Genomic DNA, 27,823 nt, shown 5'->3' with positions numbered 1-27,823 from the left:
GGCCCTCCATGCCCTGCTTTCCCTTATTTCCCTGAAGAGTCTGTTTACACCACACAGGCAGGCCGTTCCATGCAGCCTTCCTAAACTAGTACGAGGACATGTGAATAGAACCCTCAAATCAAGCTGGGTAAACATCTCCTTTAGTAACTTGTCTTTTGGCCACAAGTCCCAAACTGACATTCTTAGAGGCCCATGGACTTTATTTTTTTCCCCAACGCAGTGTTTTGAAAGCACTATTTTTGGATTAGATGGCAGCATTTAAAAAATGAAAATTTCACACAAAAATAATTCAATAATGTTCAAATAATTCAACAATGGCATTCTTGAAAAATGAAAGATGGGCACCACTGGGGCTACATTCCCATGTGGGGAAAACTGCCTGGAGCAAGCGAGGGTTCCTTGTCTGGTTTTCACCCCAGCTCCCCCACTTCATGGTTTCCCATCACAGTCTCTGTGGTCAGATCCAGAGCACTGAGTTTACGCCATTGGTTCAGGCCCCACAGGCTGGAGCTATAACTGGTTTGCCTACCGCATCCTAGCAAACCAGTGACGTGCCAAACGGATGGTAGGTCCTCAGTCTCTGTTGTGAATTGAACTTCCCAGGCTCCGCAGTGCCATCTTGCACCTCTGCATACTCTGCAGACACAGTCTTTCTGTTCCTGCGTGTGTGTGCTCAATTGTGTCCAACTCTTTGTGACCCCATGGACTGTAGCCCACCAGCCTCCTCGGTCCATAGGATTTCCCAGGCATGAACTGGAGTCGGTTGCTATTTCCTTCTCCTGAATGGGCCCTGTCTATGCCCAAAGCCCAGATCCTTACATCTGCTCGGATTCCCTCTGCTTATGGTGCCACCCCATCTGCTTACTTCATCCTTCACATCTCGGCTTAGATGTCCATCTCTCTGGAAACCTTCCCCAACCCTTCATGTTAAAAACAGATCCCACTGTAATACACTTTCAGAGCATTCTAGAGTTTTTCAGTACCCTTATCAGTTTGTTAGTTAGACTTGTATGGTTGCTTAACGTCTCCTTGCCTCACTCAACTATAAAGATCCATGAGGGCAGGATCGGTGTTGCTGTGCTTGTTACAGAATCCACCAGGCCTCACCTGGTGCCAGATGAAACCCTCAAGGTCTATGTGAATAAATGAATGCTTCCAGGAATTAGGCCTCAAGGAAAGTAGAAGCCAGTATGTAGAGGTGTGGGTGTCTGTCTTATTCTATGGAGCATTCTGAGTGTCTTGTCCTTAACACTCTAAACTACTCTGAGTATAGATTCCTCTTGTCTGAGATTATGCGTGGCATAAGGGCAGGGGACTCTTGTTCCCTTTTTCATCTTCTGTACCTGATACAGAATTCCAAGAATGTATATTGAATGACCAAACTAATCAGCATTGATTTCTTTTTAAAATGAGGATGGTGGCTTCTCTGCTTATTAACTTATTCATTACACTCTTTCATCACCTCAGATTGGGCTCTATTCCAGAGCAAAAGTGTATCAGCAATGCCCACCACAAATGATCGCTGATGGTCGTTGCAGGATGACCTACCAGCTCTGGTCATCAAGTTTCTGTTGGTGCATGGCCTATTTGCTGAGTCTTCGAGGCATTTTACAAGCATCATTAAGCTTATCATGTCCAATAATTGTAAAAGTAGGGAAGGCATTGAATGTGCAATTGGAGAGACATATGATAATGATGGAAATTAAAGTGAAACCGTTTTACAGAAGTAGGTGCCTATGGGGTGTTTGTGGAATGTTTGACCCTAGGTAAATTTGTTTTTTTCCAATAGGAAAAATGTCTTATCGACATGGGATTTAAAACTATAGATCATGGAAAGTTCTGTGTTCACACTTGCTTCCTCCCCCGTGAACCAGAGCACATAATTGACCAGAAAGCTCACTGGGATTAATTAGCAGTGGTATGTGAAGAGCTTGGTTCAGACTTGGAACATGGAGGATGACTTTCCAGCGAGGCCAGATCCTAGATTCATAATTCAGTCACTTCAGGGGATCTCATTGCTTGCCTAGTGTGATGTTGGGGCTCTTGGCTCAGACCAGGATGGGCATTGTGTGTCCAGCTGCTGCCAGCAGAGGGCAGCAGTACGCTGTGTGTGTTCAATTTGCATTCCAGATTAGCAAATCCCCAGGCACTGACAGAGAGGGAAAGTGGGTGTCCCGGGACTACTCTTGCTGCTTTTCTCTGGGTGATAACACTGGCCCCACGCCATTGCACACACAGACCTTCTCACATTATGTTGGACTTGGGCTCATCCAAAATAGAGAAATGAATACACAACTAGGAGCTGCCATCACAGACAAGAAGTAACTTTAATTAAATATTGTGAAAGTTGAAAAGTTTTTACAGCTTGAATGTTTGCAAAAAAAAAAAAATTATAACAGTCTCTACAGTAGTTAGGTTCTCTAACGATTGAACTGTACAGTGTGTGTCTATTCCAAAAGTCTGATAGGAAGGTGAAAGGTTAGATTTAGAGATGACTTCGTTAAGCTGCATCCTAGTACAATGTGAGGCCAGGGTGTGTTATGCAATCCAGTCATCCAAAAGCTGTATTTTTCCCCCCAAACTGAAATCTGAGTTGAATTCTCTATTTTGTTTTCTTCTTAAAGCCATATTCTGTATTTAGGGGAACATCTTTTATTTGTTAAAAGTTCCATGTAGAAGAGAGAGGGTCAGAGGGCCAGAATGTCTTTTCATCTAATCAATGTGAATAGAGGCAACAAAACACAAATTATACACATTTTAAAGGCTCTTTGGACTTTCAAGAAAAGTTCTAACCACTACAATGGCTGACAATGGGTGGCGTCTGTCGCCAGGGTCTGAGCCGGACACCTCACCGGCTGACCCGGGGTCCTTCACAAACAGTTAAGGGGCTCACCAGACAAAATATGGCTTTAAATTGTACACATCTTCAGGCCAGCGCTTACCACACGAATTCAGACAACCTTTCTGAGTACCGAGAAGCAATGTGTCCACTTTGCTTACATTTTCCAGTTTTATTATTATTATTTATCATTATTATTTCTCACCAAGAAAAATCAGCTTTCTTCCCCTCCCTTCCCTCCCGCAACACCCCTCCCCCAACCCTCCCCAACCCATAAAAATCGCACTCTGACAGTCTAGTGAAAACCATTGCAAAATCCATATGGGGGCATGCACAGTTGCAGCATTGTTGTAAATTTTCTTGCTCTACTAGAAAAAGTTACATTATCTTAAGGTAACAAAACAGTTCTTTTGTGCTTTTCGATTTCTTTTTTTTTCTTCTTCTTTTTTTTTCTTTTTCTTTTTTCTTAGAATGTTAGTGATGACTGACAGTTCTGGTGCAGTTACAATGTACAAGTGACATGAATATGATTTGCATTGTTAAGGCATCCAATCTGCTGGTTTATATTTATGTGAAAGACAGAGGAAATATACAAGCAGACTTAGGAAAGAAAGTATGTTCATTGATTTCTATGAAGTTTCTCCCTGGAATTTAATGCACAAAATGCGTCACTCCAAAGGGAGATGTTCCATGCATATTAATAGAGTAAAACAGCATCAGGGTTTTCTTCTGTAAGCTTCCAAAGCAAAGGATACATTTTTCTCTTTTAATCTACGGAACTAAATGCTACAAGAATAATATGCTACTATTTTTTTTTGCCATAAATTGGAAAAACTTCTTAACTTACAAATAATACAAAAATAGACAATGGCTTTTGGGTGAAAATTTTTTTAAAAAAAAAGAAGCATGGTTTAAAACAATACTAAAATTAACTATAAATGAAATGTTTAAAAATCACATTGAAACAGCTAACTATAGGTGACCAAACAAATACGCACTTTTCACATAGCAAACATACACAATAAAATAAACTGGGAGTCAGAGGAAAAGGAGGAAGGGGAAAGCAATGTACAAATTCCAAAGATAAATACATTATTTATATGGATATCTTACAAAATCCCCTTTAAAACAAAAAGCCTTTTAATTAATTTTGCAAGTATGTGCAAGCTAAAGGTAGTGAGCTTTTTTTTTCCTTTGCAAAATATGCAGTAAAATCTTTTTTATGATATTGAAAAACCATCTTAAGACATTAAAATGTATAAATAGAACAACAACTTTGGCAAAAAATCACAAAAAAATCTACAGTATTTATAACTACATACAAAAACACAACAGCAAAGAAAAAAAATATCAGGCAAATGCATCCTCGGAGCTTTGCTGCATCTTTGCCATTAAATTCTATTGTGAGAACACTTCCCAGATAATGAGAGCAAAAATTCCCATCGAACAGAAAACTGTGTTTTGAGGTCTCAACCTTCTTCTCCTTTCTCCCAGTTTCCTTTTATTCTTGATTCCAAAGCACTTAACCCGTTGTTTCAATCTACTATGTTACAAATAGTAAGGGTCGACTGATAGAGGCGCTATCTCGAATGGGAAATCTGAAAGACCTGCTGTATTGGAGGATTGGGATGAAGTCAGCATTTAGGATGAGTAAACTTTAACCTTGTAAATGGCGGCGTGTTACTGGGATTTTGGCTTGATAACTAACTGGAGGGAATAATTTGGAATTCTGTGCCTGACCCTGTTCCATGCAGTCTCAAAGGAGATTCTCACACAGTGTGTGTGCCTCCAAGCTCTCGAGAGGCCATCGGCTTCAGAAGAAGTTGACATAAGCAAAAGAGAGAGTGCTATCAGGTTTAAATATGCAGTTTTAACATCTGTCTAGAGGCACTGGAATTTTGAGTAGAAGGGGAAAATGTGATCACTTACATCACTGGTTAACTTTCCAGGCTGCATTTATTTACACAGTTACTTAAGACAACAATACGAAAGGGAGAAATAAGCTTGCACTGCTAAAGGGTGGCATGTTAAGTTAGATACTGGAAATGCACTGTCCGAGTAACTACCACTTGATATGCTTTAAGGCGCAGAAGCCGACCCTTAGTTTCCTAAAAAAATCTAACTGGCATTCCTATTCTGTCCCATACAAGCTTTTTTTTTTTTTCCTTTTTCTAAACTTTTTTGTAAATATCACCACTTCATTCTCCTTTTACACAGCTTTAAAAACATCATAAATTAAAACATGGAGTCTTATTTATAGTGTCCCTTGTATACAGCTTTACGGTTTATAAAAGACAAGTGATTGCAGAGTTAAGCTTAAAAAAAAGAGAGAGAGAAAGAAAAAGTGGATTTGCTTTTATCAACACAGAATAAATATATCCCCCCAAGGACGCGGGAGGGACCACTGTAAGCAACACCCTGCGTTAGCAGATCCCTTCCAATTTCGGTATTTGCAAGGTCGGCGATATTGTTTGTTTAAAAATCTGCAGTTATTGTGACTCCTCTTAAAAAGGCCTGAGTTAAAAGTTCCACTCTGGGACTTGTATCAGATTACTCTCTGTAGCAGAATCCAACCTCTTCATTAATAAAATTCTTCAAGGCAATTCTTTCACATGGGAGGAACAATCATGCCAGATATTGCTGTGGAAAGAGAAGACAGGAGTCAGAGGCTTTTGTGTCCAAACTTCCTACTGAAAGAGAAGAAAGACGGGGGGAAAACAAACACCCACACACCACTATGTTTGTTGAACATTAGCCACAAATGAGCTTTCTCATCTTCCCCGGAAGGAATTTTTAATTACAAAATATACATGTACTTTATTAAGAATGTGGTGTTATCAGTGAGTATATGTGTCTTTAACAGACGATCCTGAATGTCCCTCCGAATCTGATTTCAATTTTAAGACATAACTGGCAAGTCAGAATTTGAATACTGCTGGGAAAGTTAGAGCCCCATCACTTGCAAAACAGTGGGAATTTTCAATTTGTCACTCTTTTTTCCCTTTGCTTTCACTTCCAAAATATAAAATGAAAAACGGGTCCACTGTAACAGCCAGCAATTGCTACAAAAAACCGTGGCTCTGCCTGTGTCCTGTATTGGCATGAGGGCTGAGCACTGAGGACAGGAGCAGCGATTTGAGTGCCTCCGCTTCAGTCCTCAGGCCTGGGCTGAGAAGCAGCCAGCTCCAGGAGATGTCATTCCCTGGGGGATGAGGAGGGAGGGTGTCCCCTGTCCCTCTGCTGCAGTCAGGGTTTCTGCAATGGTCTGACCATGTCTCTAGAAAACTTTAGCCTAGGAAAGCTGAAGGAGATCCTAGGCAAAGGGAAAGCTGTATGGGAGAATTAAAAATCTCGCAAAGCATTGTTAGGAGGCCTCACACAGTTGTATTAAAAGAGCGTGGGATCCCACAGGCCCACATTCCACCTCTTCTCCGTTTGCTGAGTAAGTCCCCCAGAGGTACTTGCTTGCTTGCGTGCATGCTCAGTCATGTCCGACTCTTTGCGACCCCATGGACTGTAGCCCACCAGGTTCCACTGTCCATGGGATTTTCCTGGCAAGAAAATACTGGAGTGGGTCGCCACTTCCTTTTCCACCCAGAGTTATTTACTTGTCTCCGTGAACCTCTCTGCCTCCTCGGCTAGGAATGGGGTGTATATGCTAGGGCCGTGATACTGTTAGAGTTGTGGGAGATTTAAATGTAACAACCAATATGAAGTGCTTAGTTCTGATAAGCTCCTAGTGAAGACCTAATAGAGTTGGGCTCCTATTCTGCTGCTAAATTAGCTGTGTGACCTAGTGCAAACTGCTGGACTTTTCTGGGCTGTTTCCTTCTATCAACTAGGTACTGTCCAACATGGAACACTTCACTTGATAGGTATAAGGAATAAAGGGACAAGTGCAGAGCTCAGGATGGCAACTTTGAGATATGTGGAGATGAGAGCAGTGCTTACATTAGAAGCAAGAGGCAGCCATCTTTGGCTCTCAGCAATGGCTTAGCATCCTGTCAGGCGGAGAAAGGAAGTCATTGCTTTCTTTTTGTTGGCAATTCTAAATTTAAATTAATGTCCTTGTCAGTGGTGACTGCATCTAGGAAGTGACCCTCTAAATTTCCCAGCTCTCATGTCTGCAAGAATGGGCTTTTTTAAAGTGAGCCACAAAGCCTTCAGTAGACACAGGAAGGCCAGGTGAGGCTCTGAGTGCGGTGGGCCCCTCAAGCCTCTGCTTCCCCTCCCTCACCCCCTGACATTTTCGATTCAATTTTTAAAAAAGCATTTTGCCAAACACTTTTTCCGTTAATTTTTAAACCCATCTGTATTCACAAGGAAATTTAATCCACATGTTTCTGATTCATTTACACGTAAATCATCCAAATGTTGTTTTGCAAGAGCCATTCTGCAGTCCAAAAGCTCCTAGAGTCTCTTTTGTAAGTCCTCATAAGCCATTTTTCTTAGAAACAGGAAGTGTCTCTTGCCAAATGCAGGCCAATTTAAACTCCCAACGATCTGGGATCCATTGGAAATGCAGTGCGCCCCTAAGATGCAAGTGAGCCCTAGATTTTGACTGACATAGGAAGCTGGGTATTTCAATCCAAGCCTTGAGAATTCAAGATGCTGTAGCTCCAAGGGTAAGGAGGATGGACTGGGAAAGAGGGAAAAATCTTTGCAGAGTGAGAGCTCAGCATGGTGCTGCCTCCCTAAGGATCTTTTCTTCCAGGCTAAAGGTAGGTCCAGGCACCTCTACTAAAAGGCAGACCTTCCCAAGGGAGTGCTAAGGCCTCTGGCAAAGAAGTGTCTCCTTATGCCTTCTGCCAAAATCTAGCCTGTGTGCCCAGCCGTCTCCTAGAGCAGAGCCTGATCACCAGGCAGTTTCCATATGATACAAGGCAAAAGGGAAAATGACAAAATTCCTGCAAATTTGGGTCGGTGGACCCAGTCAAAATTTATCAATGGGGCCCAGAATTAAAAAAAATACAAAAACAAAACCTACTCAGTGTTCTGATACCTAAATAATGTGTTAAATCAATAAGATGAAACTTCTATTGCAGCCACATTAAAAGCTATAAAGTGAAGCTAACTAACATGCTGCCAGTCCAGAGCTAACAGTGTTTCTTAGTCTGTGACACAGGGGTTCAAAACTCCAGCACATCAAGAGCCCAGGCTGACAACTTAAGTGAGCCAGGTTCCCACTGTGGGGACTGAGGTGGCTCAGCCAGAGGTGGGCCTTCTGTAGCGTGAGTGGCACTCGCTGCTGCCACGTGAGAATGCCTACACATAGCCACCACATGTTCCGAACTGTTTCTGGAGAAGGTAGAGAGTTGGATTCTCTAAAACATAAAATAGCCCAGTTTATATGTGTTAGCAAAAAATTAAAATCAAAGCCAAATAAACAAACATACAGTCTGGGGGTGTCTAGGGGTGACTGTGGTCTGTCCCAACTTTCCTCCCTCTCCTTCACTGGCCCTCAGACTCCTCTGAGGGTCTAATGGAAGCCAGGGAACCTCTGTCCAAGAAGAAGGCCCGGAGATGCTTACACCCAGAATTTTGCACGTAACATCAGAGGGTTACTGCTCCCTAAATCTCTTCCATCACTTCCTAAACTCCAGATGCAGAACCCTTATTGATGAGTAAATTTTGGGCAAGGAGTCACATTTGTGGCCTCTGGGTTTAGGCACTCTAAAGAGGCCTTTTAATAAAGAAACCTCATTGCATGACTGCGGGGCAGCTCCCAGGATGTTAGAAGCTGTTTTTCTTGTGTCTGTGCCATAATCCTCAAGATTACTTATGTGGGTGAAATGGATGGGTGTTTGAGGCTTAGAATGTTCCAGAAGTGCTGCTGGCACACGGACTTGCCCAAGTGGGGCCCATGAAGATTTCCATGAGGACACGACACCCCCACACTCTCAGAGAGTAACGTGTGCCAGGGCATCACAAGACCGAGTGGCTCTGCCATCCGCCTGGCAGCTGGGTGATCATGTTCCCTGACAGAAGCTCAGAAAACTACTGGCTTCAGCGGCAATGCATTTTTTGATTGGATAAGAACAAAGTCAAAATGGAAAGTTTTGCCGAGCTGGGAGAAATCTGGAGTGAGAGGGTGGAATGTGAACTTCCTCGAACCACCCCATGTGTAAGGATGCGGAGCTAATCGGGAACAGGACGAGGGGATGAGCTTGCATAAACTCAACATGTGTGTCAAGCAGAAGACAATTCCAGGAGATGTGCTACCAGACTGTGGAGAGCTGGGTGGGGCCGGCCAGCCTGTGGACGGATTTCTGTGAAATGACTCTGGCCTTTTGATTTTAGTTGTTCACTGTGGAGACTGTCCGGAACATAGGGTTTAAAATCCCCACCTTGGGGGCAGGTCCAATGACACGGTGACAGCATTCTGGGGGCTGCCTATCTCTTAATGAAATCCTTTGAGGCCCTAAATTAGATAGAATCAATGCTTCAGGGGCCCAGCTTCAGGAGAAGGGAAAGCGTGTCTCCAGGACTGTAACTGAGCATATAAGGTAACTCACATCTTGGCCTCTGAAAACAAACACACTTGAGGAGTCCACGATCAGGACTGACCAATGACATCTTGATGAGAATGGAAGGAGATTTCTCTGTGTTGTTATCTTTAAATCCAAAATATGTCTACATTTTACATAGTTTTTCATAGGGTGTTCCCTGGTCTTAATGGGCCAATAAGTGCAGAGAACTAAGAGGGAGACTCTCTTCTGTTTAGCTGCAGGGTGTCTTAGAGCCTTTACTTAAACTTGCATGCATTGTGACTCCAAGATAGTAAGCATCATTTCGAGGTGTGTTTGACCATAACCATTTCTTTCTTTTTTTTAAAACAGAACATCTTATGAGACTCCAGAAATACTGAGATAGATAAGAGTTTGTCTTACAGATGTCTCAGGCAAATGGTAGATTGTCAAAGGTTTTACCTACCTGGGAGAGAAAACCAACTGGAGTCACAGGAGAAACTGCAAATGCTAAAATATAAGAATGGAGCTCCTGACTCCCAGGTAAGGACTTCCTTGTTACCCTTTCTCCCTGCGTCTTGGTACCTGTGCTCTGGGAGGGTACATGGCTTAGTGGCTACCACGCAGGACTCTGGCTCAGGTTATCCTTGAACCTTCTGCTTGAAATGCCTCCCCCCTCACCTCATCTCCCTGAACCTGAACCCTACTTGCCCCTCATCCAAGGTCCAGTTCAAAGTCAACCTTCTCCACGAGGCTGGTCTGAATTCTCCCTCATCTGAACTTCCACAGCTGGTTGCCCAGTGGCTTGAATATGACCATTTAGTTTAACATATATAGTGGGGCCTTCCTGGTGACTCAGATGGTAAAGAATCCACCTGCAATGCAGAAGTCGCAGGAGACACAAGTTCAATCCCTGGGTTGGTAAGACCCCCTGGAGGAGGGCATGGCAACCCACTCCACTATTCTTGCCAGGAGAATCCCGTGGACAGAGGAGCCTGGTGGGCTACAGTCCATGGGGTGGCAGAGAGTCAGACACGACACAGCAACTAACACTTTCATGCTTACATAATAGTCAGTCGGGCTGGGACTTAACCCCAGTCTCCCCTGCTGTGCCAGTCCTATAACTCTGGATGAGCCTTCTCAGCTCTGCCTCAGTTTCTGCATCTATATAATGGGGACAATAAGCAGCCTGTATCTAAGGCTGGTTGGGAGGAACACATGAGACAGTGAAGAAGATGGGCTGGGAAGAAGACCTCCCATATTAGTGACTCTGACCATTTTCATCACCATCCTGTGAGGCCGCAGTGTGTATCTGTTGAGGAATAAATGTGAGCTGTCACCAGAGGAGGCCGAGAAAGGGCTGCTAAGGAAACGGATCTCTACGGAGTTGGTTAAAAAAAGAAAGAATGATGGACAATTAGCAGAGTGGTAGTTGGAGGGAAATAGACCTTTAAAACACTTAAACAGCCTAACTGTGTCACCTCTAATCTTGCTTATATGGTCAATTTGCTTAACCAACTCTTCCTCCGTCACTTGCCCTGTCTTAATGATCACAATTCTGAACAAGGTGGGTCCAAGTGAAACAGCTGTTACTGTAACAATGACGATGAAGAGAATACCACAGCTTCAGAGATTCTCCTCCTCAATGCTCTAGCCTACATGTCTTTTTAAAATTTTTAACAGAAGTGGAATTTAGAAATCGAAGTGAAGTGAAGTGAAGTGAAGTGAAGTCGCTCAGTCGTGTCCGACTCTTTGCGACCCCATGGACTGTAACCTACTAGGCTTCTCCGTCCACGGGATTCTCCAGGCAAGAATACTGGAGTGGGTTACCAATCTAAAGATGAGGTAGTTCTTAGGTTTCGGGTCTAGGAGCCCACTGTCAGAATATTACTTTTCCCAGAAGCCAAGGCCCTTGGCAAGAGACCCCTGAAGACAGTGGTGCGCTGCGCCCACATCTGCAGGGGAAGCATAGAGGACAGACGTGCAGCCCCAGGTGGGTGGGCCCCGCCTGGTGCATGGACGGTGGGAGCAGAGTGGGCGGGGAGGAGGAGAGGCTTCCTGGAAGTTGGTGTCAGTTACTGTGACTTTAATTTCTCTCCATATACCCCCTCTGCTGCCATCACCCCGAAACTAAGGACCTTTGGTGCATAATAGAATTGGTAACACAAAAGCCGCCAGGACGCACGCTCAACTAGGAGGGAAGGGCAGTGTCATCCACAACAGCAAGTCGAGCACAAGCATGTCCTGAGTTATATGCCCCAGAGCCTCCTGCTGTGCTAGGCAGGGGTGGAGAGGCAGAGACGCAGGTCAGAAGCGGGAGGCCGGCTCTGTACTTTTGGGATCTGTGCAGACTGGGTTAGAAATGCTCTAGGGGAGACAAATGCACACACTCTCTATGTGGCCGTGTCTTGATGCCATCTCATCATTACTTAAGTATACACACACACATACACACACACCTTGTACCACCGGAAGTTCCCTTAATCCAGGACGTTCTAAAATTCGGGCTGAGTTCCTCCTTTCAGACCCTTCCTGTTCCCTCCTTGATCCACACAGCATGAAAAGACCTTTGGCCTCACCGAAGGGCTGCCCACTTCAGTCACTGACCCTCCAGGAGCCTTTTCTTCTCACATGCCACCCTCTCCACGGCTGATTACAAACCCCATTATACCTCCTTCTGACGTCAAGTCTACGTTTAACAAGGGTTATGATTGGCAGCTCAGGGATGTAGATTTCTGCTTTCCATACGTTTTTATCCTTATTTAAACCCATTATAAGTTATGCTCACTTAGGCATCACATCCTCAGTTTGCCAGCTGGAGGTGCGGTCAGGGTGACAGCATTATTTTTAGCTGAAAAAGATACTTGCATGAATGGGTGGCTCCCCTTTTGTAGGGTGGGCATCTTCTATCACAAACAATATTGCCTGAAATGTCATTCCAGAGTCTGAGTATCTTCCTCTTCAGTCTAAGAAGATGGCTTTGCTGTGGGATGTTTCAGGGATGGGCATGGGCACTCACCTTGCCTGTCCTGAACAGACTGGCCAGCAGGTCTCTGAGTACTGCGCAGCAGAGCCCTTCTGGAGTCAGAAAGGCACAGGCAGCACGAGCTCAGGTTCAGGAGTCACACAGAGGGCGTTTGGTTTTGGCTCCATCATTACTAGATACGTGACCCTGAGCAAACTGGGCCTTCGTTTCCCCATCTATATAACAGGAAAAGTACTGCCCTCATGGAGTCTTCGAGAGAATGGATGTAAGTTTACATCAGTACAAAGTACGTGTACAGACGTATCAATAAACGGACAATAAGAAACAAGACTGCCTTCTTGCCCGCTCTCGACCTCCACGGCTGCGCTCTGTCAGTGACGATGGGCAAGCCAGCCACTGAAAGGAAGAAGGTTCTGTGGGGCCCTGGGTTGGGGCACAGATCCTGAGGGTTTATTTTCATCCCCTCTGTTTCTGCCTGTGCCTCTGGGCAGGTGTTTACTCTCCTGATGCCTGAGTTTTACCCTCTGTACGATGGAGACCATAACTGTCCTTGTGTTTCATCAGGAAGTTGTGAGGATTAAATAAGATAAAGCAGGCACAGTGCTTAGCACCGGTCAGTGCTCAAAGAATGGCAACTGATGATTTTATTGATCTTACTTCCCTGCCAGCTGCCTTAGGAATCCTGGATGCATCCTGTTTACCCACTGAGTAGTGCTTGGAAGACAGAGCAGGAGATAGAACTTTTGAGCCTGCGTTTGAAGCCAGCCTCTGCCACATACCATTGTCTCCAAGTCAAGCCATTCCCTAGCCTCACTAGTCCTTTGCTTTCTCGTCTATAAAATCTGAGTACCAATCTCACAGTCCCACTGTGGGAAAGGAAAGAGGCCGTGCAGCTCTATACCCCAACTCAGTGCCAACACTTAAGGAGAAGGTAAGAAATGGTAGATCCACTTTAAAAGGTTCCGTTTTTCTCAATGAGTAGAAAGGTCCCCTGAAATGACTCTTATTTTCCAGATTCCATGAGGGGGAGGAAATCAAACAATTTTAATATGAACCAGGGTCCTCCAGTGGCACTCTGGGCTTTCTGGTTCCCAGTAGTAGTAAGCCTTGGGTGTTTGGTCTAAGATGCTATAACCTCAGGGCCCTGACTGGGCCATCACACCCCCTCCCCATGATCAGCCCCACATGTGTTCATGCTGACACAGGCAACAGGAAAGGAACCTACTTCAGGAGAAGGCCAGTCCCGGGAGAGACCCTGCAGTGGAGAACTTGCTAGAGTCCACAAAAGACTGATCTGATTATGGCGACCACACGGAATGAGAGAGGAAAGAGAAACGACGACGTTAGTAAGTGACGATGGTGTTTCTCAAGGAAATCGAGGAGTTGGAAGAACTGCTGGAGTTGGAAGAACTGCTCAGGCAACTCCGGCAGAGGAGGGATATGGGGGGCCTGGGGCCAGGTCCAACAAGGGCGAACACACAGGAACAGACGAGCTGAGGGCAGACGGGCAGACAAGCCCAAGGCTGAGCGAGCCCTGAGCAGCCGCGCGTCTGCTGCAGACCCTGGGAAGGTGAGTCAGGGCATCTGGTGGGCCCGGGGGGGGGGGGGGGCGGCCCTGGGGCTTACCTTGCAGACTGTTCCCGTTGGTGCTGGTGCAGGTGGGAGGTGGGGAGGTCTGGGGTCTGACGACAGGCGCAAAAGCACTCTTCTGTTTCACGGCTGAGACCATGTTGGCTGGTGAGAAGGAGAAGATGCCAGAGGAGCTGCTGCAGTTGGAGGGGAGGCTTGTGGAGGAGGCCATGGTGGGGCTGGATGGCACAACTAAAGGGCAAGGGGAAAAGAAAAATCAGCGCTTCTCCTGGTATCCTGACACACAACCTCTCAGCTCCCACCCTGATGCCCACCCCGCTCAGGCCACCCTTCTAGCACGAGCCTTCCCTGAACTCTCAGGGTCTTGTCAGCTTTCTTCATTTGGTACCTGGCACGTGTTTCCTTTTGTTGGTGGTGACCGTGATCTTTTGTGTGTTTATTATAGGCTGACTATGTGCCAGGCAAGAGCATCTCAGGCGAGGAGGCAAGAGTGTTCTTACAAAGGGAATAGTATCACATAATAGCTTCAACAGTAAGTATGGCCCAGCCTGGGGAGTTGGGGAAGGGAAACCAAAGAAGGTTTCATGGAGGAGGTGTCAAAGGAAGTATTTCAGGTAGGGCCTATACTGAGGTTCTAGCAAAGGGTCTGGGGATACAAGAGACAGGAGGTGGCCAGACTGAGAGGGTGTGGTCACTAGTAGAAGGAGAGGTATGAGGAAGAAGAGTGAGTTGAAGCCAATGCCAGGATTCCAATTTAAGGCACTGATGAATGGATGGCAATGTGTGTGTCCGATGTCTCTCCATGAAGCTACTACAGCTTCCCGAAGTGTACGTGTATGTGTGTCAGCCATGTCTGACTCTTCAGGACCCCATGGACTGTAGCCTACCCTGTAGGCTCCTCTGCCCATGGGGATTTCCCCGGCAAGAATAGGCTGTTTCCTCCTCCAGGGGATCTTCCCTACGCAGGGACTGAACTGGAATCTTGAGTTTCCCGCATTGGCAGGTGGAGTCTTTACCACTGAGCCACCTGGGAAGCCCTCTTGAAGGATATGACTGTAGCTCCATGTTCCGCAACACAGATAGAGGTAGGCGGGAGGCCAGATGGATAAATAATCCAGCACGTGCTTTCTGAGTGACTAATGAGGGACTCCAAGTCAAAGTTCCAAATCCTTTCTACCTCCTGCAGAACTGTACAGAGATGCATGCGTGTGAGCTAATAAGCAGCAGGATCGGAGCTTTATGTAAATACTCATAGTCTGGGGGTGGTGGGGACGTGGATTATCAATGACAGGAGGTCTCTGGTGACTCAGAGAGAGAGACAACCTAGCTGCTTGGGGGATATGAAAGAGTGTGAGCGATGCAGGTCCTCTCCACCTGGCCTTTCATCGTTCACTAGTTGCTAGTCATCTCAGGTCACTTTAGGAAATAGATACTGTACACCCGGAAGCCCTCTACACTCAGGACTTAGGGCCATCACACACCCACCTTCCATTTCCTCTGTACCCCAGGGAAAAGTATGAGTCCTGTCCGGTGATTTTCAGGCACTTAATTCAAATTCTAGGTACTTCCTCCTCACTGTATCATTTTCCACATTATGTAATAAACATTCGATATTGCTTTGTCACCTGCAGGAATCTTCACATCTTTTCCATCTATGTCAGTAGTCAAGCAAGCTTAGGTTGGGACTTATTACATCCTTTTTACACCTGAGCAAACCAAGCGAGTCAGAAAATAGTCCAGTGACTTGCCCCAGTGAGTGAACTGAAAGGTGAGTTCCAGAACCTCACCCCAGTGCAGGGCTCTGTCTACGAGGCTATCTTGCAAAGGAAACAGATCACCAGGGGACAGGCCCCTTCCCAGGAGCACACCACAGTCCAAATCCCTGAGTAAGTGGCCTCCCCTCAACCTCCTGGCTTTGGAAACTTAGGGAAGAGCTTATCAAGTCAGTCACAGACAGAAGTTGCCATCAGGGGGAAATGACCTCTTCTAATCAGCCCTCAGCACTACACAACCCAAACGCACTGGATGTTTTATGGAGCAGAACAGGGAGCCGCCATCCTCAGGATTTTCACAAACATTTTCTAAACTGTACTTTTCTTTTAATGAGACCAGCATTTTTATACATCTCTTAGGATTTGTAAATGCGAAAATGCGCTCAATAATAACACCCATTTAAATTGCAAAACTCCTGCACTGGAGGTTTGATTTTTAAATATTCGTAGACTTGAAATCCTGCTGGTTCACTGAGGAAGGCAATTAATCTCGTTGGCAAATGCGATCATTATGTGTATTTAGAGGTGGGGAATTTGAGGGGGGCCTTAACAGAGGAAGGGGTGAAATATAGTCAAGCAGTTCCATTTGTTATAACATTATTAGTTATCAGCCACCACACCAGAAAGGGTGTTCACCAGTGGAAATGTCTTATTTTATTTTTTATTCTGTTTGGAATTTTTCAACATGAGTGGTTTATGAATAATTAAATATTGTGGAGGCAAAAATTCAAATCAGCTGGGCTTTTTGTTTATTGTTTTATTTGCATTTATGCAGATAAAACCGTCCCATCTGAGAGCCTATTTGAGAATTTAATACTATATTTGTGAGCACTGAGGAAATCAATTAATGGAAATTAAATGTTGGAAGTTTCACAGTCTGACAGATGCAATCTCAGGCTCAGGTCGCTGGGTGTCTGCACAGGCTTAGGAAGACAGAACAATCCAAGGCCCTAAATTGAATTGCTACCATATAGCAATTAGGTTATTGATTTAATTAAGAATGCCACCTTTTAATTTTCAGGTCATGATTGAAACCTTTTCTGATTGAGTAGAAACGAGAACACTGAAATGATAGATTTGTGAGAAATAATCTTTTGATGAATCAAAATCTAATGTGAAACTGGCCCCAAACATTGATGCTTCAGCAGACAGATGTAATATATGCAGATTATTAGGGAGAATTTTAAACGTACAACAAGCTGCTGATTCCAAACAGATCAAGTAGAAATAAACAAATAGAGGTTTAGCTCACACTGAGCCTACAAATTCAGCCGAAAGGTAAATGGCGATAAGCGTTACTTTCAGAAGTTAACTTCTTGCAAAGGCCAAGAATGATCTTTCCTCTTTCAACAGCCTAGCACACTCTGCATTTCCATCGTCTGAGAAAGCATCATTTTCAGTATTTTTAGCTGAGACTCATTTTTTTAAAAATTGTACCATTCTTTCATGTAACAACACAGTTTCTATCAGCTCACAAAATTCTAAGAAGAGCCACCCACACTGTCCAAGATGAACTTGGTTTTCTATGTAAAAATCCTCAGAGGGCAATCAAGAGACAGTGGAGACACAGTTCACGACATTTTGTATGTAAAGATGCCAGTTCCCTGAGGTTCTTTAGATGCAATCGAAACACTGCATCAAAAAAAAAAAAATCCTTTAACCTCAACTTCTTTAAGACAGACAAGGCACAAAAGAACAATTTCTTGTATATGTTTTTTCATCATGCCAAATTTTGGGGGAAAATAAAGTGTGTTTTTTGGTTTGAATGTTTGGGGTTTTTTTCTTTGTACATATTAAACACAAAGGGGACAAAAATCTCAACATTAAAAGAATAAAGGAGAGGGACTTCCCTGGTGGTCTAGTGGCTAAGACTATATGCTTCCAATGCAGGAGGCCCACGTTTGATCTCTGGTCAGGAAACTAGATCCTACATGCCACAACTAACACCCAGTGCAGCCAATTAAGTAAATATCTTTAAAAATAAAAGATTTTAAGGTTTAGATAGTCATTACCATGCTAAACTACTAGCACCATTTAACACTACCATTCTATCATTATGATTACTACCAGGATTTCATGGGCTGAGCATTAGGACACGCTTATTACATGCATTCTTTTATCCAAGTCTCACAAAAACTGTGTGGGAGGGAGAGTGGGTTCCCTCCCCATTTTACAGACAAGAAAACTGAGTTTTAGAGAGGAGATGAACCTGCTCAGGGCCACCAGTCAGTGACTGGTAGAAGAGTCAGACCCAGCTCCATCTGACTGGAAGTTTGGGTTCTCAGAATGACCTCACATTGCTACTCTGGTTACAGGCAAGCTCTGCTAGAGAGGCAGGGGAGAATGATGAGCAAGGAGGGTAGAGATTCCTGCTGGAGACAGTGCCGTCTTGGGTCCCATCACCTGGCCCCACACCTGGCAGGGCGGGGCCTGCACAATGAGCCAACACAGCACAACGCCCAGGTGTTGAAGCAAAAAGTGTGCAGAAACACAGGACACATATCTTTACTTACTGGCATAGGGAGAGTTGGCAGCTGAGCCGTTGAGGAAGGTAGGGGAGCCGCCCAAATTGGACATGGCAGCAGTGCCGTATCCATTCATACTCGTGGTGACCGAGTTATAGTTGGTCTGCTGGGGGGTGGTGCTCGGCACATACCCATGTGGTGACACGCTGCTTGAGTTGCGGGTGAAACCTGAGAGGCAGGGGCGAAAGCAAGGATGAGGGTGGCATTCAGGTGGGTGGTGGGCCTGGGAGGCTGGGGGAAGGAGGTCTCTGTCTCTTGCCCCCTCATCACATCCCAAAGGGAAGGGGCCGAGTGATTCATGGGTGGGTTGGTGGTGCTAGCTCTGTGATTAAAATGGGAAGCGAGCGAAAGACACATTTCTCAGGAGATCATAAATACTTAGCGGGCCCGTGAGAAGTGGCAATGCAGGACCTATAAATTACCATTTTGGAACAGAAATAAATCCCAATCCGAGCGATGTACCCTGGAGGTAACAGGTTCCTACTCCCTGGGTGAGGGTGATAGGCTGTGGCCCCTCCAGAACTTTAATTCCAACCCTCTTTGGGACTGTCATTCATGGTTTACAGTGAAAAGTCAAATGCAGAGATGGCTAAATGCATGGATCCTTTCTAGCCGCCCCCCACCAGATTACCAGACATGATGGCTAGAACCAAAAGTCTACAATAATATCTGATACACACAGACCTAGGAATCTCCCTTTTGGAGGGAGAAAAGAATTTAAAAAAATAAACACTTTTGTGTCAATAAATGGGGAGGGGTAGCTTGAGGTTGGGAAGGGGCAAGGAAATCAGCGGGGGTGGGGGTGGGAACAAGGGCAGGCTCCTGACCCTGATTGGTGGCCTGCGACGCCTCGGAGACATTCACGGCCAGTTGTCCACTGAAGGAATTCACGCCCATCATTCCCGCATGGACCGAGGTGTTCGTGAGGGCTGGGAGCTGGCTGTGGTTGCGAGGAACACTGTACAAAGCCTCTGCGATGTCAGCCGCTCTCTTCAGAATAATCTCCTGAAAAGTAACAGGAACATCCCGTTTAACTGCCCCAGTCACATTCCTGGGAGTACCACATCCCAAGTGTTTACTGCAGGCTGCACTCAGGGCTTTCCATGATTAACTGCACTAACTTCTGCAACCTTTTCAACAAACCTGTGTGCTCAGTCTCATCATCATCAAGCCCATACCTCAGATGGGCCAACTGAGGCTTAAAGAGGACCTCATTCAAGGACACTTACCTCCTTAAGGACAGAACTGGGCTACATAACTCTGTGTGACTTTGACAGCCCATTAACTCAGCCAGTCCTCCATACTACCCTGCAGTGTGGGACAGCAACCTGGGGCTTCCCTTCCCCACCAGTAACACAGAAAACTCTGGGGCCACTCTCCCACACACACATATGCCCTGAAATTCATCTCCCTGGATGAACTTAAGGGAAGGTTTACATGACAACCTGTGTCCTTAAGTATTAGTAGGGCTGTGTCCCTTGGACACCGACTGATTCAAGTGACACAAAAAAGGAAGGATTATCTCAGACTTGTTTCCTGAGCAAGTTGAATCAGAAACATGGAGTTGCTTTATGAAAGAGAAACAGACAATGTTCAGACCTTGTTACACTTTTTAGGAGAAGAAATTAAGCCCCCCTTTTCCTCCTAACTTTTCTCGAAAACCTGAAAGGAATAAAATTGAGCACCAGTAACTCTCTTCTTCAATGATGAACTATATTCCCACCGGAGATTCCTTTTAAATAAAACACCTTTTCTCATAAGAAAAATTATTCTCTAGAAAAGGCAATAAACGATTTACAAAAGAAGAGAGGAGAACTGAATGGCTTTGCAACACGTTAGGCCTGAATGACTTTTACTCTGAACTCTCAAAGAGCTTTTATAATTTTCATGCTTTTTCATTCTAACAAGGACTCTGGGAGCTTCAGCTGAATGTGGAAGGTTCGAGACCCAGCACGCTCACCTGGTTGTTGTGTGGCATCCCATAGAGTGCTTCTACCAGATCTGCAGCCCTTTTGAGTATCACTTCCTGTCAAGGAGAACAGCAGACACAGTCCTCTGAGTGAAGGCAGGATGTCACTATCTTTTCACATGATCACATTCTATGTTCTCTCTCACCATCCTTTGCCAATACACTGCTTTAAAGGCAGTGGGTTTGGGGAACCCCAGAATGGTGTTAAATCACCAATTTATCCCTGTTCATATACACACTTAATCAAGTCAAAAGGTGAGCATCATTGGTACTGCAAGATAAAATACATCACTCAATAGTCTGCCATAAGCACGATAAAGCACTCATATGTTTATTGCTGAATACAATTGCAAGGTCATTTACTAGATTACTACGATCGATGTCAGTTGGTGCATGTTATGAATCCCTAAGATGTGTTTATTTTGCACTTAATTGCTTATTCCAGGAACCATGACCTTATCAGACAGGTCACTTTCAAGAGATTTCCAATCAGTCTTCAGCAAGTAAGAAGCATGTGGCATTAGACTCCTCTTGTATCTCTCCCTTGTGTGGCAGAGTCATGAGATCAGGGGGTGATGTGCTGTTTTGTCAGAGGTTCTTACAAAAGAATTCTCCTGCCCCCAGAAGCTCCCTCTGCACCAATTTTCATGACTGGCAGAGTCTGCTTCTTTTATAGCAATTCTTTGCTATTTCAGTATTGTTTGTCATTTTCCCCAATTGCTCATTCATCCTCCTCCTAGGTGTTATGCTCTGCTGTTCACTCCAGTTGAAGAAAAAAAATGTCTCCTTTCATTTAGGTGGACTTCCATATTTAGCTAGCATGCCTGTTTCTAATAATATAGGGCACTCTACAAAAAAATGTGTGGTGGTAATTTTTTTCATTCTAACCACAAGAAATTGTTCCTTTATTCAGCCCCGATTTTCTGAAGATTCATTTATACTGCAATGTGAAAAGAAAAGCTAAGCTTGATACATATAAAATGGAGGTTTATCACAGAACCAAACTTGAAGGCATGGTATGATTATCAGAGGTGATTTGCAAGAAGATATGTTTACTTTTTTTTTTTTTTTGCTGTGGGTAAAGTTTCAAAAAGAAGTTTAACTTTAAACATTTTACACAATAGATTTCTTCATGGAGAAGCAGTGCTGTTCAATTTTCACATACTGCAGACACTGATCACAAAATAGGGATATAATTACATTCATTTTGCTGTCACCATAGCCTCTTCAAAAATTCTTGAACAACTCTTGAAATGACAAGCTTTTAGATACATATTAGCATTTTTCAATTTTAAAGTCTCTATAATATAAGATAAAATAGTTGTCATATTGCAGTAACTACTTATGACATATATAATGTCCTAAATTCAAAAATGAGGTAGTGGGGTTTTCAGTTCTCAATAAACATTTATGCGTGCCTTAAGCTGCTGCTATACCCCATTTACAAAACAGTTCTGTTATTTTTCAGATAAGGAGTGGAAAACATTATATAATCAATGGGGTTTGAATCAACCCATCTGAAATAATTTCTTTATTTTCTAATGCAAGCTACAAGATAACCTACCCACATTTTTGTTTGCAGTGCTGTCTGACCATAGCAGTTAATAATTTACTATGGTATGGGTACAGTAAACCCTATCCCCAGATCAAATTCAGTCTGTACTGCTTGCATTAAAACCTCACGGCTTTATCTGGCTCTTAGAAAAGATTAAAACAAAACAGGATCAAGTTAGTTTATATACTAAAAGTTGACTTCTCTGGGTCTATATTCATTTATTTCTTCAAATGAATATTTATGTCAGTGTTAGGGCTTGGCAAAGAAGGTATTTTTCTTTCTTCTCATTTTAGGGAAAAAAATACATGACTCTTGTTTGTCAAAAGCAGGATGAAGTATGCAGTTAGAACCTGCATTTGGGAACTTCAATCTTGGAACAGTATCATTGAGGATTTAAAGCAGTGCTTATTTTAATTAATTTCACAGGACCAGGGAGGAGGCTGCTGCTGCTGCTAAGTCACTTCAGTCGTGTGCGACTCTGTGTGACCCCATAGACAGAAGCCCACCAGGCTCCCCCATCCCTGGGATTCTCCAGGCAAGAACACTGGAGTGGGTTGCCATTTCCTTCTCCAATGTGTGAAAGTGAAAAGTGAAAGTGAAGTCGCTCAGTCATGTCCAACCCTTAGCGACCCCACGGACTGCAGCCTACCAGGCTCCTCCATCCATGGGATTTTCTAGGCAACAGAACAGTACTGGAGTGGCTTGCCATAAACTCCAGTATCTTTGAAGTTCTTGTACCTGAAAAATTCCAATTATCAGGATAGGCTATATATTTTACACAGATATATTTTTAGTGATAACAGGTTTTGATGACATAATTCACTTGTTTTTCTCCTTACTCAATGCCCAGAGCATTCATCAGCACTCAACCCCCTGAAAGTGAAACATGTGAACTTCACTTCCTAGAGTTGCCTCCTCCTTCAATCCATGGAGCCAGGACAAGCTTTCCACTAGGCACATTGCTGTAGTTGGGTCAGCAGCCCAGCATTGCTTCAGATCAGCAGTCTTGAGGACAGTGAACCCAATGTCATGTCCTGAAAGTGACTCTCTTAAATGGTATCTTGCCTATTTTGAAGTGTCCTTCATCGTGGTATCAACTTTGGGGCTTAAGGGGGAGACGGCTTTTTGGCTCAGCTTGGCCAATGTGATTCAGCTTCTATTAGTTATTTCTGCAAATGGGAAGGAGAAAGGAAATGTCTGGGTCCTCTATGAGTTAGTGCAGCGAACCTGCAAGGTGCTTGGATTTCAGTGACCAGAAAATTGCTCTCACCTCCATGTCATTAGGCTCCCAGTGAACTAGCCCCCAAGCGTGTTTGTGTTGGGGATCTAATATATTGCCTTTCAATCAGAGCTGAGAACCACTGAACACACAGACAGAACATGACGAGCAGGTCAGGAAAGCAATAAAGATTTTACAGAGCTGTCCAAGGTGCTAAATTTACTCAATAATGGGTTTGGCACCATAGTGTTAACCTCTCATTTACTACCAGTTTGAGGGACTAAATTGAAGTAGCTGACTTCATTTACCTTGAAATGTATATTTTATGACATTATGTAAGTAGATTGAAAGGGCACTGCAGTTTTAACAATTTAAAGGCTAAAGCATGTTTAAGATGAAACTTGAATATTTATTGTATATTGCACTTAAAGTATATAGAATGTTAAAATGTATTGATTAAATTTGTAAAAGGCATTATAAAAATGACAGGTAGTATAAAAGATGTATGCCTTTTAAAATCAAATTGATAGTATATGCTATCTCTTCAGTGGTCACGAGTGTAATTTTTTTGCAGTTTTATATGGTAATTTGAAAAATCTGTAATTTCACATTAGGAAATGATTGAGCCTGGGATGTTAAAAAAGAGAGAGAGAGAAATTTCCCATAAGGGGAAGAGCTGGATGTTTCATATAATCTTTTGTCTCTGAAATTGTTCCTAAAGTCTTATTTTTTGTGACATCGTATAAGGATCCTTCCATTCTAATATGCAATTTTAATATTTCTGAAAAGAAAGAGCATTTGACTAGTACTAATATCTAATTTTTCAAAGCATTTATTTGTCAGGAGAGATTTTCTCTTCTCTTCTTAATGTTTAAAATGACTCCCTGCTTGCAGTTTAAAACATGAGGGTAGAGATTAGATTCTTCCAAGATAATTAATCCTATCCTTGGATTAAAAAAATACATATCCCATTGGGCAATTAAGAAGACAAATACTAGTACCCGAAATATTGAAAAGTCCCAGAGTCTCCTTATAGAGGTAATGCTTATTCTCCAACCTATATCCTGAGTCAGACTTTTTCTTTTCATAAGTTTGGACTTATTCTCTCTTAAAGACATAGAAAATGTTTACTCTTTAAAAACAACAACTACTTTTTACTGACCTATTTCCTTTCACAATCAAAACTGGTCTTTACCTGCCATGCTATGACCATTGATTGATGGTTATGTGAATGGGATTCTGGAGAGAAAAAATGGATAAGCTATACTAAATCTGTTTAGAGTTGGTAGAAACACTGGAGAGATTCAAGGAACAGCCAAGTATAATTGTCATAAGTTTTGCTATGTTTTGGAACCTTAATGATAAAAATGCCAAATGGGCTACAAATACAGTGAGAAGACACGGCTTTACTTCCCATTTTGCAACCCCGTCAGTTAGCAAATAATGTTTAAACTTCTCGTTGCCCAAGTAGTCTCACACCAACATTCCTCTCCAGCACCTTTCAAGGCACCCTGTCTTCCCAGAATTAAGGTACAGGGTTCCTAGGAGGTTGCAAAAGATCTCCACGCCTCTTTATTCAGCCTCCTCTCCCTATACATCTGAAGAACTGCTCTCTAGTCTGGGCTAGCTAGACCTCCTCAGTCTAGAAGGAACATGCTGGGCCCCTTCCTATCTCCAAACCAACACTCATTTGCTCTTACTGAATCTGGAACACTGGCTTCAGTCTGTGTCCATCTGCAATGCCTTCCCATCCTGTAGAGTCTGGTAACCAGTGTGGCACTGGTGGTGGCGGTAGAGTAATGGAAAAGAGAACTGTTGTGTTTGGAAAGGGAGACTTTAACTCACTCAGTCCTCAAGGCGAGACTCTGTATCACCATTTGGCAGATACGAAGATTGAGACTCAGAGAGGTCCACCGATGTGCCCTGAGGTCACACAGCTAATGAATGTCTGGGCAGGGATTCAATCGCAGTCCTGTTACACATCAGAGCCTGAACTCTTCATACTTACACTATCCTATCAGAACTAATTTCACCTTCACTGAGACTCCAGCTTCTAACCTCTCTCATTCCTCTGAAAAAGAGTGCAGACTGCCCTACCCAGAGCCACACAGAAGTAGATTCTGGAGGGTCATTTTGTTCTGCTCTTAAGTGTGCAAGTCTTTAACCTCCAACAACTAGATTGTAGGTACTTTGAGGTCATGGCTATGTCTTAATCTCTTTCTCCAAGCCCCTAGCACTGTGTTCAGCAAACCACAGCCCTTGAGAAATTCTTATTGAAGAGTTTATTCTAAAATAGGTACTGATTTTTAAAAGTATGTGCTTAATTTACATGAGGAAATGACCAAGTCATATATTTGGCATAGTTTATAAAAGCAGAAGACTTAAATTTGGTGCCCCATTTGGCTCTAGACCTTTTAATCCAATATATAAATTCCCAAAGGTCAAGTCTGGGGGTGTTTTTATACCATTTTTTAAGTGAATTTGCTCCTTCACTCCTGCTGGCTTGTACTTACACTTTAATTTTGTGATTAATATAATGAATCATCTCGGGTACAGACATTATCTCAAGTTATAGGCTGCTATCAACATGAGGCTGGTCTTGATGTACATTAGCCTTTTATTAACTGTACTCCTAGACTCTTAGAAATACTCAGGTTTTCGCATACTCTCAGGAACAAGGCATATCATATCTGATATGCAGACGTGGCTAATTCATCTTTCTTTCTGTTTTATGACAGTAAAATCTCTGAGGATTATCCATCCTCCGTGTGAATCGTTGGCATCTGATCCCAAATGTGTTGCTCTTAATAATAAGTCCATATTCACCATGCCCACCAAGCCTCCCAGGGAGAGTGGGAAGGATGTCTAACCATCCAATACTGAGCCTATTTATAAATCCAGTTCAACGTTTTGAGTAATTCAAACCCAGATGAGCAGGGAAGATGGCCTGAACTCCCTTCCATTCAGAACACATACAGACCAACTCATAAAGCCAGATGGGTACCCATTTACCAACACAACATTAATTTCAAATATCAGAATCAGATTTTGAGACTCTGGAAACTCCCTCATAAAATTAAAGCCCAGGAATGCTTCAGTAATTTCAGAAGACAATCTGTGCTTGGCTTTATGCTCCTTCAAGTAGAAAATAATGTTTTGAGGGATGTAGAAAACAAGCTAAACGACAAGCATCAATTATCAAAGTCAAGTTGACTTGGGTGATTCCTACGAAAGAAGTACAATACTTTCTTGTTACTGCACATTTCCCTGGCACCCATTTATCACAAATCTACTTTTCTTATCAGGGGATTCAAGATACAGTGGGTCCAAATATCAGCACAATATAGAGTGGAATGGCAAAATCACTGCTGATTTGAAGTCAATAAGCACCTATCAATGAAATCAGCACTGACTCCAGGCACCTCCTCACTCTGGAGTTTACACTGGGTTCAAATTTTGAACAGTGTAATTCAGCTTATTAGCCTCTAAGTTCCAGCTCTTTCCCCACTTGCTTCTGAAAGTGTGGGTGACACTACTGATTGGAAAGTCTAAAAGCTGAAAAATTGATTGGAAGTTTCTGGCAGCCCATTTCCCACAGAGCTGGATGTACAGCACGATAAATACTAGTTGCACTGAAAGGTATTTCTGTGGAGGGTAGTTTTCTGTCCCAACTTCCTTTATGTTTATTCAGCCAAATGGAAAATTCCACAATGGGAGACTCTGCATCCTAAAAAAAAAAATCATATAATGAGGGCAATGAGGGAAAGAATAAAACAAACCAAAATAATACTTGAGCACTGTTTAGTTTCCAATCCTCTGAGACATTCCTTAAATTTTTCATTTTTTCTGGTATTATGAACTTCTCAAAATGGAGCTTACCGCAGATCATTAGAAGCCTTTAGTGTCACACTTTAAACACTCTTTACTCAGAAGCCCTATGACTGAGAAGTGTCGCTTACATTTAGCACAGATATAATTAAACATGTTTCTGTTGAAAGGGGTATTCTCATTATGGCTAAGGACCACTTTAGACTAAATTGAAATGGAAAGGAGGAACATAGATGAGGTGTAGGTAGCAAGTGGTTATTTCTAGGGAGGCATAAAATGCCAAATGTGTAACAATTATATTTTACAACCCTTTATTCTAAGACTTCAGAGCATTTTATTATATAAGAAGCCCCCACTTGGAAGCTTATGGAGCATTCCAGCACACACTCATTGCCCATAGCCTTTAAAGAAAATTAAAATTCAAACCATAATCAAAATCCACAGAAATTTTCAAAACAAAGGATTTAAGTATTTTGAAAGGGTCTACTGCTATTTGCACAAGAGGCTTCAAAAATATTCTAAAGACACTGCAGAGGTTTGAAGGGGAGGGGTGCTTCCATTTTGTGTTCAGATCAGATGATATTCCTCTTACTTCTCAAACGTATGTTAGGTATCATTGTGCCATGTGGCTGAAGGTACACCAGAAAGCTTTGCATTTGTTAGAAGCACGGTATAGAAGACTTCTGAATCACATGAAATTAAGGTAGGTTGTAAGCTAACGCAGCTATATCAACGTAAGACATACTAACTTACATGATTGACTTTTACAGTGGAAAGAAAAAGGCTGTTTTCAGGCAGCTGTTATTGCCTCAATGGAAAAAAAAAAAATCAATGAAAGTGAAATGAACAAGAGATTTTGTCTGAGTTGCAGTTAATACCACTGAAGAGCTATGGATATTAAAAGGTCAACAAATAAATTAGCCAGAGTGTTATGAAATGAATGATTTGGCTTATAATTTTATTGAGTGAAAATTGTTCGCTGCCTATTAGACCAGGTAATTTTTATCTCGTGCCTCAATTACTGTTCCGTAAGCAATAATATAGTTGTAAGAGCTGCTGGTTCGATCGCGTGA

The 27,823-nt window shown here is 43.2% G+C and overlaps 1 protein-coding gene across 7 annotated transcripts in view; it reads right to left on the bottom strand.

The window, feature by feature from the left end:
- Positions 1–3,104: 3,104 nt before the first annotated feature.
- The window catches only part of EBF1 (EBF transcription factor 1), a 419,723-nt gene continuing 395,004 nt past the window's right edge, over positions 3,105–27,823 (bottom strand). For 4 of the 7 annotated variants that reach the window (XM_055429599.2, XM_055429597.2, XM_055429598.2 and 1 more), the window contains exons 12-16: positions 20,140–20,205; positions 19,007–19,184; positions 18,168–18,347; positions 13,919–14,113; positions 3,105–5,479 (exon numbers count right to left, since the gene is read on the bottom strand). In XM_055429599.2, coding sequence (XP_055285574.1) covers positions 5,448–5,479; positions 13,919–14,113; positions 18,168–18,347; positions 19,007–19,184; positions 20,140–20,205 — 651 coding nt within the window. In that variant the 3' untranslated portion in view covers positions 3,105–5,447. The other 3 variants (XM_088838533.1, XM_088838534.1, XM_088838535.1) reach the window with 1 other exon arrangement.

This window comes from Moschus berezovskii, chromosome 8 (assembly GCF_049115385.1).
Source record: "Moschus berezovskii isolate FMDL1 chromosome 8, NW_MosBer_1.0, whole genome shotgun sequence".
Taxonomy (NCBI): domain Eukaryota; kingdom Metazoa; phylum Chordata; class Mammalia; order Artiodactyla; family Moschidae; genus Moschus; species Moschus berezovskii.
Note: the sequence above shows the minus strand (reverse complement) of the source record. Positions and strands in the feature narration are given on the sequence as shown.